General features: G+C 43.4%; 1 protein-coding gene across 1 annotated transcript in view; it reads left to right on the forward strand.

The window, feature by feature from the left end:
• Positions 1–7,758: 7,758 nt before the first annotated feature.
• OTOA (otoancorin) overlaps positions 7,759–15,357 on the forward strand; it is a 33,119-nt gene continuing 25,520 nt past the window's right edge. Inside the window, exons 1-6 of the mRNA XM_070955034.1 lie at positions 7,759–7,824; positions 9,434–9,565; positions 10,823–11,058; positions 12,276–12,379; positions 13,687–13,787; positions 15,080–15,219. Of these exons, the coding sequence (XP_070811135.1) occupies positions 7,774–7,824; positions 9,434–9,565; positions 10,823–11,058; positions 12,276–12,379; positions 13,687–13,787; positions 15,080–15,219 (764 nt within the window). The 5' untranslated portion in view covers positions 7,759–7,773. The remainder of the gene's footprint in view (positions 7,825–9,433; positions 9,566–10,822; positions 11,059–12,275; positions 12,380–13,686; positions 13,788–15,079; positions 15,220–15,357) is intronic.

Consider the following 15,357-nt stretch of genomic DNA (forward strand, 5'->3'; position numbering starts at 1 on the left):
CTCCTCTTCCTTTCTACTTCCCCCCTCCTTTCCCCTCCTTCTCCTCTTTCTTCTCCCCCCCCCCTCAGCCTTTCTTTCTCAGCCCCTCCCCATCACCCTCTTTCTGTCATTCCCTTTCCAGCTCAATAGCTGTGCTTTCCCCTCCATCCAATCATTCTTCCCGCAAACTCTTTTTGATCTGAGAAGAGCTCTCGGCTTCAGGTGAGTCAAACTGTTGAGATTCAGCATCTCTGTTTTTTTGATGGAAGGAGTGGAAACCCCTCCTGTTCTACATCAGGGCTGTGGGGCGAATGATTTGAAGGATGTTTCCATGTAGAGAAATCTTCCTTTGATGTTGGCAAGTTTCATCCTTGGGATTTCATTCTGTCTGATAACAGCTTGATGCTTTTGAGGGGGCTTACCGAGACAAAGGATAAAGGGGGGGGGGTTCTCCCTTGCCCTAGATGATTGAATGGTGAACTGTTCAAAAATAGAGCAGCAAAATCCTCTCATTTCCCTTTATAGTTTAAAAAGTTTATTTTTCTACTGGATGTTAAATAAGAGAGTTGCCAGACGTACAAAGAATGAAGTTTCTTCCGATGAACGGCATAGATGGCCGCAATTCATTTTCTCCCTCCTTTCCCAACTAATGAAGAGAAGGAGAAATTTAAGGAGCAGGGTTAGGAAAATAATGTTTTCCGAAGGCATCCACACAAAAAATGTAAGCAATCAAGCTGTTTTTTTTTCATGTGGGATTTTTTAAGAGATTAAAGGATCACGTAGATAGATTCATACATTACTGTCATGTTTGTGGTTTCCTAGATTCATGTGAATTCATACACTGTGTCCTGTTAACAATGGTTTGGAAGTTAGCAAATTTTGTAACTCCAGCTGAGATTTGAGGTCTGTTTACTACCCTTGCGGTTAAGCAAGGGACCGCCAAACCAGCTTAAAAAATGCAACTCCCTTGTTGCCTGTCAGAAGCATCCCCTCAAGACGAAAAGTGAGAAAACACAAAATCCAGAGTTTTCTTAGATTCTTCAGCTCTAAATGACTAACACAGGTCAATCACAGGGGGGATATTGCCTGGAGAAAAAAAAGGTTGAGGACTAGCAACTTGGAAGGCATTGTTTGCAAGGTTGTAGCAGCGGCGCCTGGAAATGCAGCTCGTCGGCAAAGGCCTTAGGATGTCAAGAAGAGTTGGCATCGGCTCTCACGTGAAAAGCACATCAACCCTCATGAAATCAATCCCTAAAGTGATACCTGTGTTTGAGAGACCTGAAAATCCTTTGCATCAATGGTTATCTCAGCAGCTTCAAGATGCGTGGACTTCAACTCCCAGAATCCCCCAGTCAGGATGCTTATAAAATGTGTGGACTTCAACTCCCAGAATTCCCCAGTCAGGATGTTTATAAGATGTAAGAACTTCAACTCCCAGAAGTCCCCAGTCAGGATGCTTATAAGATGTAAGGACTTCAACTCCCAGAATTCCCCAATCAGGATGTTTATATGATGTAAGGACTTCAACTCCCAGGATTCCCCAGCCAACGTGGCATGGTAGTTGAACAGCTTATATTCTGCCTTCTGCAAACTTCCTGATGCAAAAAAAGCATATTTGAGCAGAGAGAAAGATTTTTGAATAGGCAGTGCCACAGGAAGGACCTAATTCGAATTCCTATTTCAAATAACTGTTATTTTTTATTATTTTCTAATAATTTGAACTTGCCTCTCTCTCTGGTCTGATTTCCCTAAGGGAAAATGTGACCATGCATTCTGAAAGGAATCTTTTTAATTTTACTTTCCTTGTTGCCATTTTTTAAAATCTTTGTAGCTTTTCTTGTACCTGTTGTTGTTGTTTTTAAAGAGTAGGCTTTGCACCTGAGGCTGGGCAGAAAAGCAATTTGTAAATAATTCCAAGAAATAACAAATATAAAAATCCTTCCCTCCTGATCTTCCAAAGGACAGGAAAACAATAATTTGCAATTAAAGGTGAAACACCATTGCACAAGGAGCACAGCTAGTCCTCTGTTTGCAACCACAACCGAGGCCAACATTTCCATTGTTAAGTGAGTCGCGCCTCATTTGATGACCTTTTTTGGCCACAGTTGTTAAGCAAATCGCTACAGCTGTTAAGCGAATCGTGTGGTCGTTAAACGAATCTGATCTCCCCGTTGATTTTACTTGTTGGAAACCGACTCGAAAAGGTCGCAAACGGGGATCACGTAACCCCGGGATTGCGCCAAGCATCGCAATTTGGATCACATGATCGTGGGAATGCTGCAACGGTCGTCCGTGTGAAACCCGGTAATAAGTCACTTTTCTGAGGGGATTTTTTGGAGTGCTGCTGTAACTTCGGTTGTTAAACGAACGGTTCTAAGGTCTACTTTTTTGGGAAATACAGTGGTTTGAAATCGAAAACTTTGCCTCTAAGAAAATTGGGGCCCCCTGCGCACAGGTGTCTGTGAAAGGTAGGGTTTGTTAAGCCGCGCCGCCAGGTAATTTCAAACCTTCCCAAAAATGCATCAAGGAAAATCTGCTACCAATACAACTCGGCTCATTGTTAGGGAAACTGGACACCGAGACACAGCAGAGACATGCTGGAGAATTCCCCACGGAGCAGTTTGAAAAAGCAACCTGGGAGCTTTTAACGGGGGCAGGAGGAGATCTAAAACCAGGCTGGTTCCCAGGATCCGATCTTTATCACCAGTCGCACAAAAGGTTCCCGTGATCCTGATCTGAATGTATAAAATCATTTAAATATCTTTTGAGTCTTTCTGCCAGTATTGAAGCAAACGTTTTATAATCTGAATTTAGCAGGGATATAGGTCTATAGTTTTTGATTTGTTGTGGGTCGGTGTCCTCCTTGGGAATCAATGTAATATATGCCTCTGACCATGAGTTGGGTATTTCCTTCTTTGTCATCGCTTCATTCATAAGTTCTAAAAGTGGGAGACTCAAAAGAATCCTGAAATGTCCTATAATATTCCGCTGGCAATCCATCTGGCCGTGGTGCCATTCTTTTGTTTTTTTTTTTTTAATTGCTTCAGTTAGTTCCAATATCGTTATATTTCCCTCTAGCATCTCCTCAATATCTTTAGGAATCTGAGGTAAATTTGCATTTTGAAGGTATCGTATCACATTTTCCTCCTCTATCTTTTCCTGTTCATACAGTTGTCTATAGTAATCCTGTATGATTTTTTTCTTCTCCTTGTTTCCAAATTTCCTTTATAAAGCCTTAGTAAGACCACACTTAGAATCCTGAATCCAGTTTTGGTCGCCACACTATAAAAAAAGATGTTGAGACTCTAGAAAGAGTGCAGAGGAGAGCAACAAGGATGATGAGGGGACTGGAGGCTAAAACATACGATGAACGGTTGCAGGAACTGGGCCTGGCTAGTCTAGTGAAGAGAAGGACCAGGGGAGACATGATAGCAGTCTTCCAATAGTTGAGGGGCTGCCACAGAGAGGAGGGAGTCAAGCTATTCTCCAAAGCACCCGAAGGCCAGACAAGGAATAATGGATGGAAACTGATGAAGGAGAGATTCAACCTAGAAATGAGGAGGAACTTTCTGACGGTGAGAACAATCAACCCATGGAACAGAAGTTGCCTTCGGAAGTTGTGGGAGATTCATCCCTGGAGGCTTTCAAGAAGAGACTGGACTGCCATCTGTCAGAAATGGTATAGGGTCTCCTGCTTGGGTGGGGTGGGGTGGACTAGATGACCTACCATGTCCCTTCCAACTCTGTTAATCTGAATCTATCTAAGGTCTGGAGACTAGAACCTACAATGAACGGTTGCAGGAACTGGGCATGGCTAGTCTAGCGAAAAGAAGGACCAGGGGAGACATGATATCAGTCTTCCAATATTTGAGAGGTTGCCACAGAGAGGAGGGGAGGGGGGGGGCAAACTATTTTCCAAAGCACCTGAAGGCCAGACAAGGAATAACGGATGGAAACTGATCAAGGAGAGATTCAACCTGGAAATGAGGAGGAACTTTCTGACGGTGAGAACAATCAACCAATGGAACAGAAGTTGCCTTCAGAAGTTGTGGGAGCTTCATCCCTGGAAGCTTTTCAAGAAGAGACTGAACTGCCATCTGTCAGAAATGGTGTAGGGTCTCCTGCTTGGGTTGGTAGGTTGGACTAGATGACCTACAAGGTCCCTTCCAACTCTGTTAATCTGTATCTCAAGGGTCTTTTGATGGCAGGGAGGGGGAGGGGGGAGTGGGAAAGGGGTTCCAACCTTAACTGAAGGCATAGAGGTGAGCAACAGAAGACTTGCAGACTTTAAGTGGGTTTCCTGATTGTCGTCGTTTCTTTTTTTCAGTTGCTTCATCTCAGTTTTCTCTTTTGATTTTTCACTCCACGAAGTTTCCTGCAGGTAGCCCTTGATTTTTAACGGTTCATTTAGTGACTGAAGTTACAATGGCACTGAAAAAAGTAACTTATGACCAGTTCTGGCCTCATGGACACGTGATCAAAATTCGGCTCATATTGCCGTGTCCTGGGGTCATGTGATCCCTTTTTGCAACCTCCTGACAAGCAAGTGAAGCCAGATTCACTTAACAACAATGTTGCTAACTGAAACAAACAGCAATAGCACTTAAGACTTATATACCACTTTACAGTGCTTTTACAGCCCTTTCTAAGCAGTTTACGGAGTCAGCCTCTTGCCCCCAACAATCTGGGTCCTCGTTTTACCCACCTCGGAAGAACGGAAGGCTGAGTCAACCTTGAGCCTGGTGAGATACAATGATTCCCTTAACAGCTGTGGCAAGAAAGGTTATAAAATGGGGTGAAATTCACTTAACAACTGTCTCGCTTAGCGACAGAGATTCTGGGCTCAATTGTCATAAGCAGTGGTGGGTTTCAAATTTTTTTGCTACCAGTTCTGTGGGTGTGGCTTGGTGGGCGTGACTTGGTGGGCGTGGCAGGGGAAGGATACTGTAAAATCTCCATTCCCACTCCACTCCAGGAGAAGGATACTGCAAAATCCCCATTTCCTCCCAATCAGCTGGGACTCTGGAGGAAGAGAATAGATGGGGTGGGTGGGACAAGTCAGAGGTGGTATTTACCAGTTCTCCGAACTATTCAAATTATCCGCTACCGGTTCTCCAGAACTGGTCAGAACCCGCTGAAACCCACCTCTGGTTATAAGTCAAGGACTCACTCAACTGGTTTTATATTCCACCCTTCGCGGTGGAATAAGTCTGTTTAGAGACCACCGTGGTCAAAAGAGGACATCTTGAGGTCCATCAAGAAGACATTTGGCAGAGGGAAATTATCTCGGCCCTCCTTTGAGGTCCATTGATAAATTAATGATGACCCCTGGCTCTCAATTCAGTGACATCCCATTTTTCTTTTTCTTTTTTTCAAACCTGGCTTCCCAGCTGTTGGAAAACACTCAAGAAATGTTTCCCCTGGACTGGAGAGTATTTCTCCTGTGGGCCTTAGTGAATTCCACCATGGAATCCGGGAATCCTTCAAACGATAGCCAAGGTGAGATCAAACAAACAAACAAACAAACACAGCTTCTATTCCACAGAAATAGATCTCAAAATTTTGGAAGAAACAATTGAACTTGCATGTAGATTACATAGAACAATAATGGCCTTTGGCATAGAATATTTGGGTCATAGGAAAGGAGAAAAAAAGGAGAAAGTCCAAAGTTACTACGGGTTAATTTTGACCTCATGTGGATATTGTACTAACTATACCGTTTTTCTTTAGCTTAGTTCCCCTGAGATGTCATCTCCCCCTCCTCCTCCTCCATCTCCATCTCCATCATCTCCATCTCCATCTCCATCATCTCCATCTCCATCTCCAGTAACTTTTAACTGCTATTTGAAGATATACAGCAGCATGAATGACTATCTTTTCAGTTCTTTTAGATGCTTTATTGTCTACTTTTTTGGAAGCAATTTCTTACATTTTAAAAAAAAATAGCTTTGCCCCCTCTCCTCTCCAGATCTACCTCCACAGCTACAAAGAACCGTGGTGAGTATCTATCCATCTATCCATCTATCCATCTATCCTTTTATCTATCTATCTATCTATCTATCTATCTATCTATCTATCTATCTATCTATCATCTATCTATGGTATCTATCTATGCTCTCTCTCTTTTCTATCTATCTATCTATCTATCTATCTATCTATCTATCTATCTACCTACCTATCTATCTATCTATCTATCTATCTATCTATCTATGGTATCTATCTATCTATGGTATCTATCTACGCTCTCTCTCTCTCTCTCTTCTGTCTGTCTGTCTGTCTGTCTGTCTATCTTATCATCTATCTACGGTATCACTCTGTCAGCTTTGGAAGCCTGGAACGCTGACACTCACTCTCTCTCTCTCTCTCTCTCTCTCTCTCTCTCTCTCTCTCTCTCTCTCTCTCTCTCTTTCCCCGGTCTGTCTGTCTGTCTGTCTGTCTGTCTATCTATCTATGGTAGATAGTACCGTATCTCTGTCTCTCTCTGTCTCTCTCTGTCTCTCTCTCCGGTCTGTCTGTCTGTCTGTCTATTTCTCTGTCTGTCTGTCTATCTATCTATCTATCTATCTATCTATCTATCTATCTATCTATCTATTGTTTGATCATTTCTGCAATGTCTATTTTTAACGCGTACACTGCCCTTCAAAACAAGGGCTTCCTAGAGAGGCGTAGGACAGCCCCAAATTACACAAAAATAATAATAATAATAATTCAAATACACTTAACACACTAAAACACGGGACATTAAAACAATAAAAGCAATAGATTAAATAACCATTTTTATGTTTCCCTAGTTCAACTGTATACAATTCTTTCTCTTTTTTTTAGGAGGATATCATAACAGGGCAGTATTTAAACGGTAATTGGCATTAATTTTCTCTGTCTCTGTCTCTCTCTCTTTTTTTTGAATCTCATTTAATCTACTTTTATTAACTTTTTAAATATTCCCCTTTTTTTCAGCTCTTCTCAATATTCTTAATTTCCAAAGGTAGGCATTTGATTTATGTTTTTCAATGATTTAGCTGGTGGTGCAGAAATAAAGCTGGATTGGATCCCAGTGTCATTGAAATAAGATCCTGTAATTACTTTCTAAATGCAAAAATTGGCATCCACATTAAAGGAACTTTTGTCCCAAATAACAACCACTGCCAGCATTTGAATTTTTGGTGCGAATCACAGAACGTGCTCATCTACAAATGAGCCCAAGGATATTTTAACCTAACATTGCATGAATCTAAACTTATGGGAAATTAACCTTCTTCGTTACACAAACCGAAATCATTGGGCTGATGGAATAAACTATGGTATCCAAACCATAGTTTATTCCATCCAAACCATAGTTTATTCCAATGATCTCAGTTTGTGTAATAAGCAGTGCAGGGGAGGGTTTCACTTACCTTTGCTATCGGTTTGCTCACGCACACCTGTGCTTCACTCGCGCACGCACCACTTCTGAGCATGCACAGAAGCTTCTGCGCATGCGCAGACCTTATTTGATGACATCCAGGAAGGTGGGCGGAGCCTCCAGCCGCCGCTACTACAGTTTCGCCCGAACCGGGGCGAACTGGTAGCAATCCACCACTGAAACAGTGTTCAGTTTCTCACAGGGCTCGGATTCATCCAATATAAACACTCCCAGTATATAAGAGAGTGAATTGTACCTTAATTCCTGAATGATTTTGCTGCATTGTTACAAGCATTGCCTTTCTATACAATTCTTTAGGGTAAATTACTGACTTTTTTCTTCTTCTTCTTTTTAGCTCCAATATTTGGACCAAAGATCTCTTCAATCAAATCATGGCACATTGCCATGCTCAGAACTTTGCAATTACTTATGGCAGCTTACAGGTGGTATAGCCTTCATATGTTCATTCCAAGTTCTTTAAATGTCCTGTGAGAGCAAAAATTAGAAATGTGATTTTTCAGGAATAAAACACTGGAAAATTGGGTTTTTTGTTTTTTGTTTTTTACATATCCTATCCTTCTTGACTAGTTATATCAGAGTTTACCCTGCTCTTGTCTCTTATCGGCTTCAGATGTTCAGTTTATAATTTAGCGAAAGCATTATGACCCCATAATTCAGGATATGGTTCAGTGGGAGGTTTCAAAATTTTTTACTACCGGTTCTGTGGGCGTGGCTTGGTGGCATGGCATGGGAAGGATACTGTAAAATCTCCATTCCCTCCCCAATCCAGGGGAAGGATACTGTAAAAAAGGAGCCTGAGTGGTGCAGCAGACTAATGCTACTGTTAAAGGTAGTATTTAGCTTCCAGTTGCCTGCAATTACTGCGAGTTCAATTCTCACCTCTCGCTCAAGGTTGACTCAGCCTTCCATCCTTTCTAAGGTAGGTAAAATGAGGACCCGGTTTGTGGGGGCAATAAGCTGACTTTGTATAAAATATACAAAAGTATGAAGGCTATTGCTTAACGCGTTTGTAAGCCACCCTGAGTCTCTGGAGAAGGGCGGCATATAAATCAAAATTAAAAAAAAAAAATCTCCATTCCCACCCTACTCCAGGGGAAGGATACTGTAAAATCTCCATTCCCTCCCCAATCCAGGGGAAGGATACTTTAAAATCTCCATTCCCACCCCACTCCAGGGGAAGGATACTGTAAAATCTCCATTCCCTCCCCAATCCAGGGGAAGGTTGCTGCAAAATCCCCATTTCTTCCCAATCAGCTGGGACTCAGGAGGCAGAGAATAGATGGGGGCGGGGCCAGTCAGAATTTTTACTACTGGTTCTCCAGAACTGGTCAGAACCTGCTGAAGCCCACCTCTGATGTGGTTATAGTTTAATGATTGGGGGCCACGCTTAGCCTTGGTGCGAAAGGAAGGGGAGAATTGTGGGTCACCCTGGGGCAGGACAAAGGACGTCAAGTGGACCTATAGCCGTGATGGCGAACATATGGCACGCGTGCCAGAGGTGACACGCAGTGCCCTCTCTGATGGCATGTGAGCCATCACCCCAGTTCAACTCTGCTTGACCAGACAGCTGGTCTTCGGGTCTTTGCCGCGTATGTGCAGGGGGCATGTGGCGTGTGGGGAGGGCAAGCATGCATGCGCAGGGAGTGGGGCACGTGCGTGGGGGGGGTCACGCATGCATTGCATTTTGGGGGTTCGGGCGCACTTTGGGCACTCGGTCCGGAAAAGGCTAGCCATCACTGACCTATAGCATCCTGTCCATGAAGGGGCTTTTCTGGTCTAGAGAGGGGTCTCCAATCTTGGCAACTTTAAGACCTGTGGACTTCAACTCCCAGAATTGCTTTGCTGGCTGAGGAATTCTGGGAATTGAAGTCCACAAGTCTTAAAAGTTGCCAAGGTTGGAGACCCCTGGTCTAGAGGATGGATTTGCTTGGCAAGCATTATCAGAAAGACCCCTGGCATTGGGGGGAAAAAAGATTTGAGTCTCCCCTTCCCATATTTGAACTTGCAAAACTTTCTGTCCTGTTTTTTCAGGAATCAATCACCAATTACTTTGAGCATCTTTTCCACAATCCCAGAATGTTCCTTTCCATCTTTCGGGATATGAGTCCTAGGGATTTTCAAACAGCTATAAAGTACCTCTTTGGAAGGACCCAGAAGTATTTGGTAAGGCCGGTTTGGGTTACTTTGTGTGATTAAAAAAAAAAAAAACAACCCGAAAAATTGTATCTTACATCCCCTCTTCTATCAAAGATTTTTTTATTGTGGGTCTCACTCTGTGCCCTCCGACAACTTTTTCTCCTAAGAAGGACAAGGTACCAAGTGGCATGGAACTGTAAGCTTCTGAGCATTCTCACAAGCCTATCTCTAAAACTAAGGTTTCTCAACCTTGGCAATTTTAAGATATGTAGACGTCAACTCCCAGAATTCCCCAGCCAATCATGCTGAACCAACCCATGCTGGCTAGGGAATTCTGGGAGTTGAAGTCCATGTATCTCACAGTAAAGTTGCCAAGTTTGACAAACACAGTAAAGTTGCAAAGTTGTAAAGTAAAGTTGCAAAGTTTGACAAACTAGAGCCTTGGTAGTACAGTGATCTAAAGCAGTGGTCCCCAACCCCCGGTCCGCGGACCGGTGCCGGGCCGTGGAGTACCTGGCACCGGGCCGCACAGCGGCCGGGGGACATGAACGCTGCAGCGCAAAGGCTCCTGGGCCGTGCGCAATGGGCCGTGCGCAAAAGCTCCTGGGCCGTGCCCCCACCCCTGCATGCGCTCAGCGGGCCGCGGCGATAAAAAGGTTGGGGACCACTGATCTAAAGCACCCTGTTATTAAGACCAGCTGCCTGCAATTACTGCAGGTTCGAATCTCACCAAGGCTCAAGGTTGACTCAGCCTTCCATCCTTTCTAAGGTAGGTAAATTGAGGACCCAGTTTGTGGGGGCAATAAGCTGAGTTTGTATAAATATACAAAAGTATGAAGGCTATTGCTTAGCGCAGTGTAAGCTGCCCTGAGTCTCCGGAGAAGGGCGGCATATAAATCAAATTAAAACAAAACAAAACAAAAAAACTCTTCTTTAAATTATTTCAGTTTGTTTGAACCTTTCTTAAATAGGACAATCCATACTCGTTCTCCTCCTCCTCCTCCTCTCCACAACCTCACTCCCTTCTAGCACTGATGATATTGTCTAGCTGGGTAATGAAACATACAAGAAAACCACCAAGGTCAGAGAGCATCAAGGACCCCACAGTTCTCTTCCTCCTCCTCCTCCTCCTCCTCCTCCTCCTCCTCCTCCTCCTCCTCCCAACCACCGATAATTTATTTTCCCTCTGTTGAATGTTAAGATTCCTGCAGAGCTACAGTCTAATCTCTGTTAGAGATCTAATTTTTCTTGCCAACAGCTTAGATATTTCTCTCGTATCTCCAGGATCTGGGAAATATCTTAATCGATCTACACGGAATAAGAAAGAAACTTTTCCAAAGTCCCGGAGGGAACCGTACCTTGGTTCTTATCACATTAGAAAAGTGCTTTGTGCTCCTCAATTCGGCTCAATGCGTGGACATCTTAAGCCAGATCCTTCGAGCCTCTTCGGCCACGTATCTCCAAGCCCACAACGTGGCCAGTTTCCCTCAAGATCTTCAGAAAGAGGCTTTCCGGAATCTGTAAGTCATTTTACCAACAGTTTATTATGCCGAAGGAAAACAGCTTTTAATATTATTTGCCCAATGAAAGGGAAGGCTGAAGTACTCGATGTCCATGAATGCCCAGGGACATCACCTTTGAATGCCCAACATCTTTTGAGCCCACCTGATATTCTGCTCTACCTTAGATTGTTTTTTCCCAGTAAGTGACTTAGGTTTTTGTTAAATGTAAGCTGGCATTATAAGGCCTTGATAAAGCCACACTTGGAATCCGGCATCCAGATTTGGTCACTACGATGTAAAAAAGATGTGGAGACTCTAGAAAGAGTGCAGAGAAGAGCAACAAAGAGGATTAGGGGACTGGAGGCTAAAATATTTAAAGAACGGTTGCAGGAACTAATTATGTCTAGTTTAATGAAGAGAAGGACCAGGGGAGACATGATAGCAGTCTTCCAATATCTCAGGGGCTGCCCCAAAGAAGAGGGAGTCAAGCTATTCTCCAAAGCACCTGAGGGCAGGACAAGAAGCAACGGGTGAAAACTAATCAAGGAGAGAAGCAACTTAGAACTAAGGAGAAATTTCCTGACAGTTGGAACAATTAATCAGTGGGACAACTTGCCTCCAGAAGTTGTGGATGCTCCAACACTGGAAATTTTTAAGAAGATGTTGGATAATCATTTGTCTGAAGTGGTGTAGGGTTTCCTGCCTGGGCAGGGGGTTGGACTAGAAGACCTCCAAGGTCCCTTCCAACTCTGTTTTCTATTCTATTCTATTCTATTCTATTCTATTCTATTCTATTCTATTCTATTCTAGTCTAGTCTAGTCTAGTCTAGTCTAGTCTAGTCTAGTCTAGTCTAGTCTAGTCTAGTCTAGTCTAGTCTAATTCTTCCATTCATGTAAAATTAAGCTCCCATTTCCAACCTTACATTTATTTGTGTTTTGGACTCCACAACAGGTTGAGAGTCATATTTTCCTTGCTGCTTATCCAGTCTAAGCCTCCCCCTCCTGTCTCCAAGGCCATTCCCACAGACCATTATTCAGGGTTTATTTCCCTTGCTCTAGGAAAATATCGGTTACCCTCTCCGTTAACCAGGTTTTATTTAGTTTTAGGGTTTTTTAGTTCACTTTTATTTAGTTTTATTTAGTCCTGAGATAGTTTGGCTGGATCCCTTTTTTTTTTTGTGCAAACAAATTAATGGGCCACCCTGTCTGATTCTTGTGTGATTTTGGTCCTTCAGATCAACAGTGTTCAAAGACCTGTATGACAGATTAACCACAAGCACACAAAGGGCTGTGTACGAGTGGATGATGCAGAACCTACAAACCTCCGACAATGCCAGCGGTAAGCAAAATGTGTTATTTATCTGTATGTGTGTGTGTGTGTGTGCTTGCACACATGCATAGGTCTCTGGGTGCGTTTGTGCATCATTCCACAAAGGAGCCTGGTGGCGCATTGGACTAAGTGCTGTTAAAGTAGCACTTAGCTGCCAGCTGCCTGCAATTACTGCGAGTTCAAATCTCACCAGGCTCAAGGTTGACTCAGCCTTCCATCCTTCCGAGGGAGGTAAAATGAGGACCCGGATTGTGGGGTCAATAAACTGACTTTGTATAAAAAAGAGCACCGCTTGAGGGGGGGGGGGCGAAAGCCCTACTAAGCAGGTATATACAAAAGTATGAAGGCTATTGCTTAATGCATTGTAAGCCACCCTGAGTCTCCGGAGAAGGGCAGCATATAAATCGAGCTAATAAAATAAATAAATAATAAATAAATTCGCACAAAAGTGCAGCAAGTGGCACCCACCCAGCCGACAGACACTACAAAAGCTAAGGAAAACGGGGCCCTAGTGAGGATGGGAGACCACAAGGAAATCTCAGAATGGAAAAGCCAAAATAATATCTGAGAACCCAACGACATCCTTTCCAGTTCCTTTCCATTGCCAAGAAAACTATATGGATGTATCTTTTTTTTTTTATTGAAAAAGTTTTACAAATACAAATTTTCCCTTCCCCCCCTTTCCCTCCCTAACCCTCCCTAGCCCTCCCCTCCTCCCATGACTTCCCCAAGGTGTAATCCAAATCCAAATCATATTATTATATCCTACTTTACTGCCCTTCTATTCTACCCCCTGTGTACTATACATTTCTACATGACATTCAACTATTCTACCCACTATATACTATACATTTCTACAAAACATTCAGCTAAAAGCTATCTGATACTTCCTAGTTTGATATTTATTCTGCACATAATCTATCCATTTCTTCCACTCCCATACATAAGTCTCTTGAGTCCGGTCTTTTAAGTATGCTGATATCTTCGCCATTTCTGCAAAACTGGCCACCTTGAAAGTCCATTCTTCAATAGTAGGCAAAACATCCCTTTTCCAATATTGACCAATCAGTAACCTAGCTGCTGTCACCATATACAATATCAATTTTGTTTCACCCATTGAAAAATCCTTAACTCTATGAATGTATCTTGTACGTCCCCAGGAGTTGAGTTTGCTCTGAAGAAGTTAAGCATTTTGATGACGTTCAGTAGAGGGCACTAGAACAAAGACAATATTGTAATCAGCTTTTTACGTTGCTGATGTATCTAGAGAATTAACTAAGCATGGTGTTATAATATTGCCGGCTTCCAAGTTTCAGACAATTCCACGTCTTGGGTCAGCGCTAAAGGCCTGTGGATTCTCGGGAGGTATATGGTTCACCTTCCCCTTGAAGAAATCAGAAAAATTAACCCGTATGAAGTAAGTAAAAAGAACCTCTGAATATGAAGACCAGTTATGGAAGGTCTAACCTGAAGCGAATCTGGCTTGGCTCATTGACTTTGCTTGTCACGAGCTGTTTGGGAAAGTTGCAAATGGCAGTCGTATGAGTCAGGATGCTGTAAGCGTTGCAAATTTTAATATTAAGAGCTGTGGTGGCACAGTGGTTAGAATGAAGTGTTGCAGGCTAACTCTGCCGACTGCCAGCAGTTCGATTCTGACCGGCTCCAGGTTGACTCAGCCTGCCATCCTTCCGAGGTCGGTAAAACGAGGACCCAGATTGTTGGAGGACAAGAGGCTGATTCTGTAAACTGCTTAGAGAGGGCTGCAAAGTACTGTGAAGCGGTATATAAATCTGCTATAGCTTGGGAAGGGAGGCAGGAAGGAAGGAAGGAAGGAAGGAAGGAAGGAAGGAAGGAAGGAAGGAAGGAAGGAAGGAAGGAAGGAAGGAAGGGAGGGAGGAGGGAAGCCATAGTGGTGCAGTTGTTACAATCCAATGTTGCAGGCTAACTGTGCCCACTGCCAGGAGTTCGATCCTGACCGGCTCAAGGTTGACTCAGCCTCCCATCCTTCCGAGGTGGGTAAAACGAGGACCCAGATTGTTGGGGGACAAGAGGCTGACTCTGTAAACCAGTTAGAGAGGCTGCAAAGCACTGTGAAGCGGTATATAAGTCTAAGGGCTATTGCTTAATACATGCCAGTTGCTGAACAACCGAAGTTTGAGCATGTGATCATGGAGATGCTGTGACAATTGTAAGTGTGAGGACCAGTCAGTTTGTAAGAGCCTTGGTGGCGCAGCAGACTAAAGTGCTGTTAAGTAGCACCAGCTGCCTGCAATTACTGCAAGTTCAAATCTCACCAGGCTCAAGGTTGACTCAGCCTTCCATCCTTCCGAGGGAGGTAAAATGAGGACCCGGATTGTGGGGGCAATAAGCTGACTTTGTATAAAAAAGAACACCGCTTAGGGGGGGCCGAAAGCCCTACTAAGCAGGTATATACAAAAGTATGAAGGCTATTGCTTAACGCATTGTAAGCCGCCCTGAGTCTCCAGAGAAGGGTGGCATATAAATCGAACCAATAAATAAATAAATAAATAAGTCACTTTTTCACTGCCGTTGCAACTACGGTCATGAAATGAATGGTTGTAAGTCAAAGACTAACCTGTCGGTACAGTAAAATTAGCATATGAGATTTTTTCAAGATTTTTTTTTTTTTTGTCTACTGATCAAGGAGACCTATTATTCTATCTCACTTGTCTTTTCTCCCCTGCTTAGATGTGGTTGTTTGTCAGCTACGACAATGCAACCAAGCAACTGGATATGGTGTACGATATCACACCCGATCTTGTGCAAGCTTTCCTGGAAAGAATCAACGCATCTGGCTTCGATATGAGGAACGTATCCACTTTGTACAGGCAAGCTTTTTATTTCCTTCAGGGCAGGGGTGAAATCTAGTAGCTTCTGACAGGTTCTAGAGAACCGGTAGCGGAAAGTTTGAGTAGTTTGGAGAACCGGCAAATGCCACCTCCGGCTGGCCCCAGAGTGGGGAGGGA

This window comes from Pituophis catenifer, unplaced genomic scaffold (assembly GCF_029215685.1).
Source record: "Pituophis catenifer annectens isolate HBS135680 unplaced genomic scaffold, rPitCat1.0.hap2 SCAF_16, whole genome shotgun sequence".
NCBI classification, from domain to species: domain Eukaryota; kingdom Metazoa; phylum Chordata; class Lepidosauria; order Squamata; family Colubridae; genus Pituophis; species Pituophis catenifer.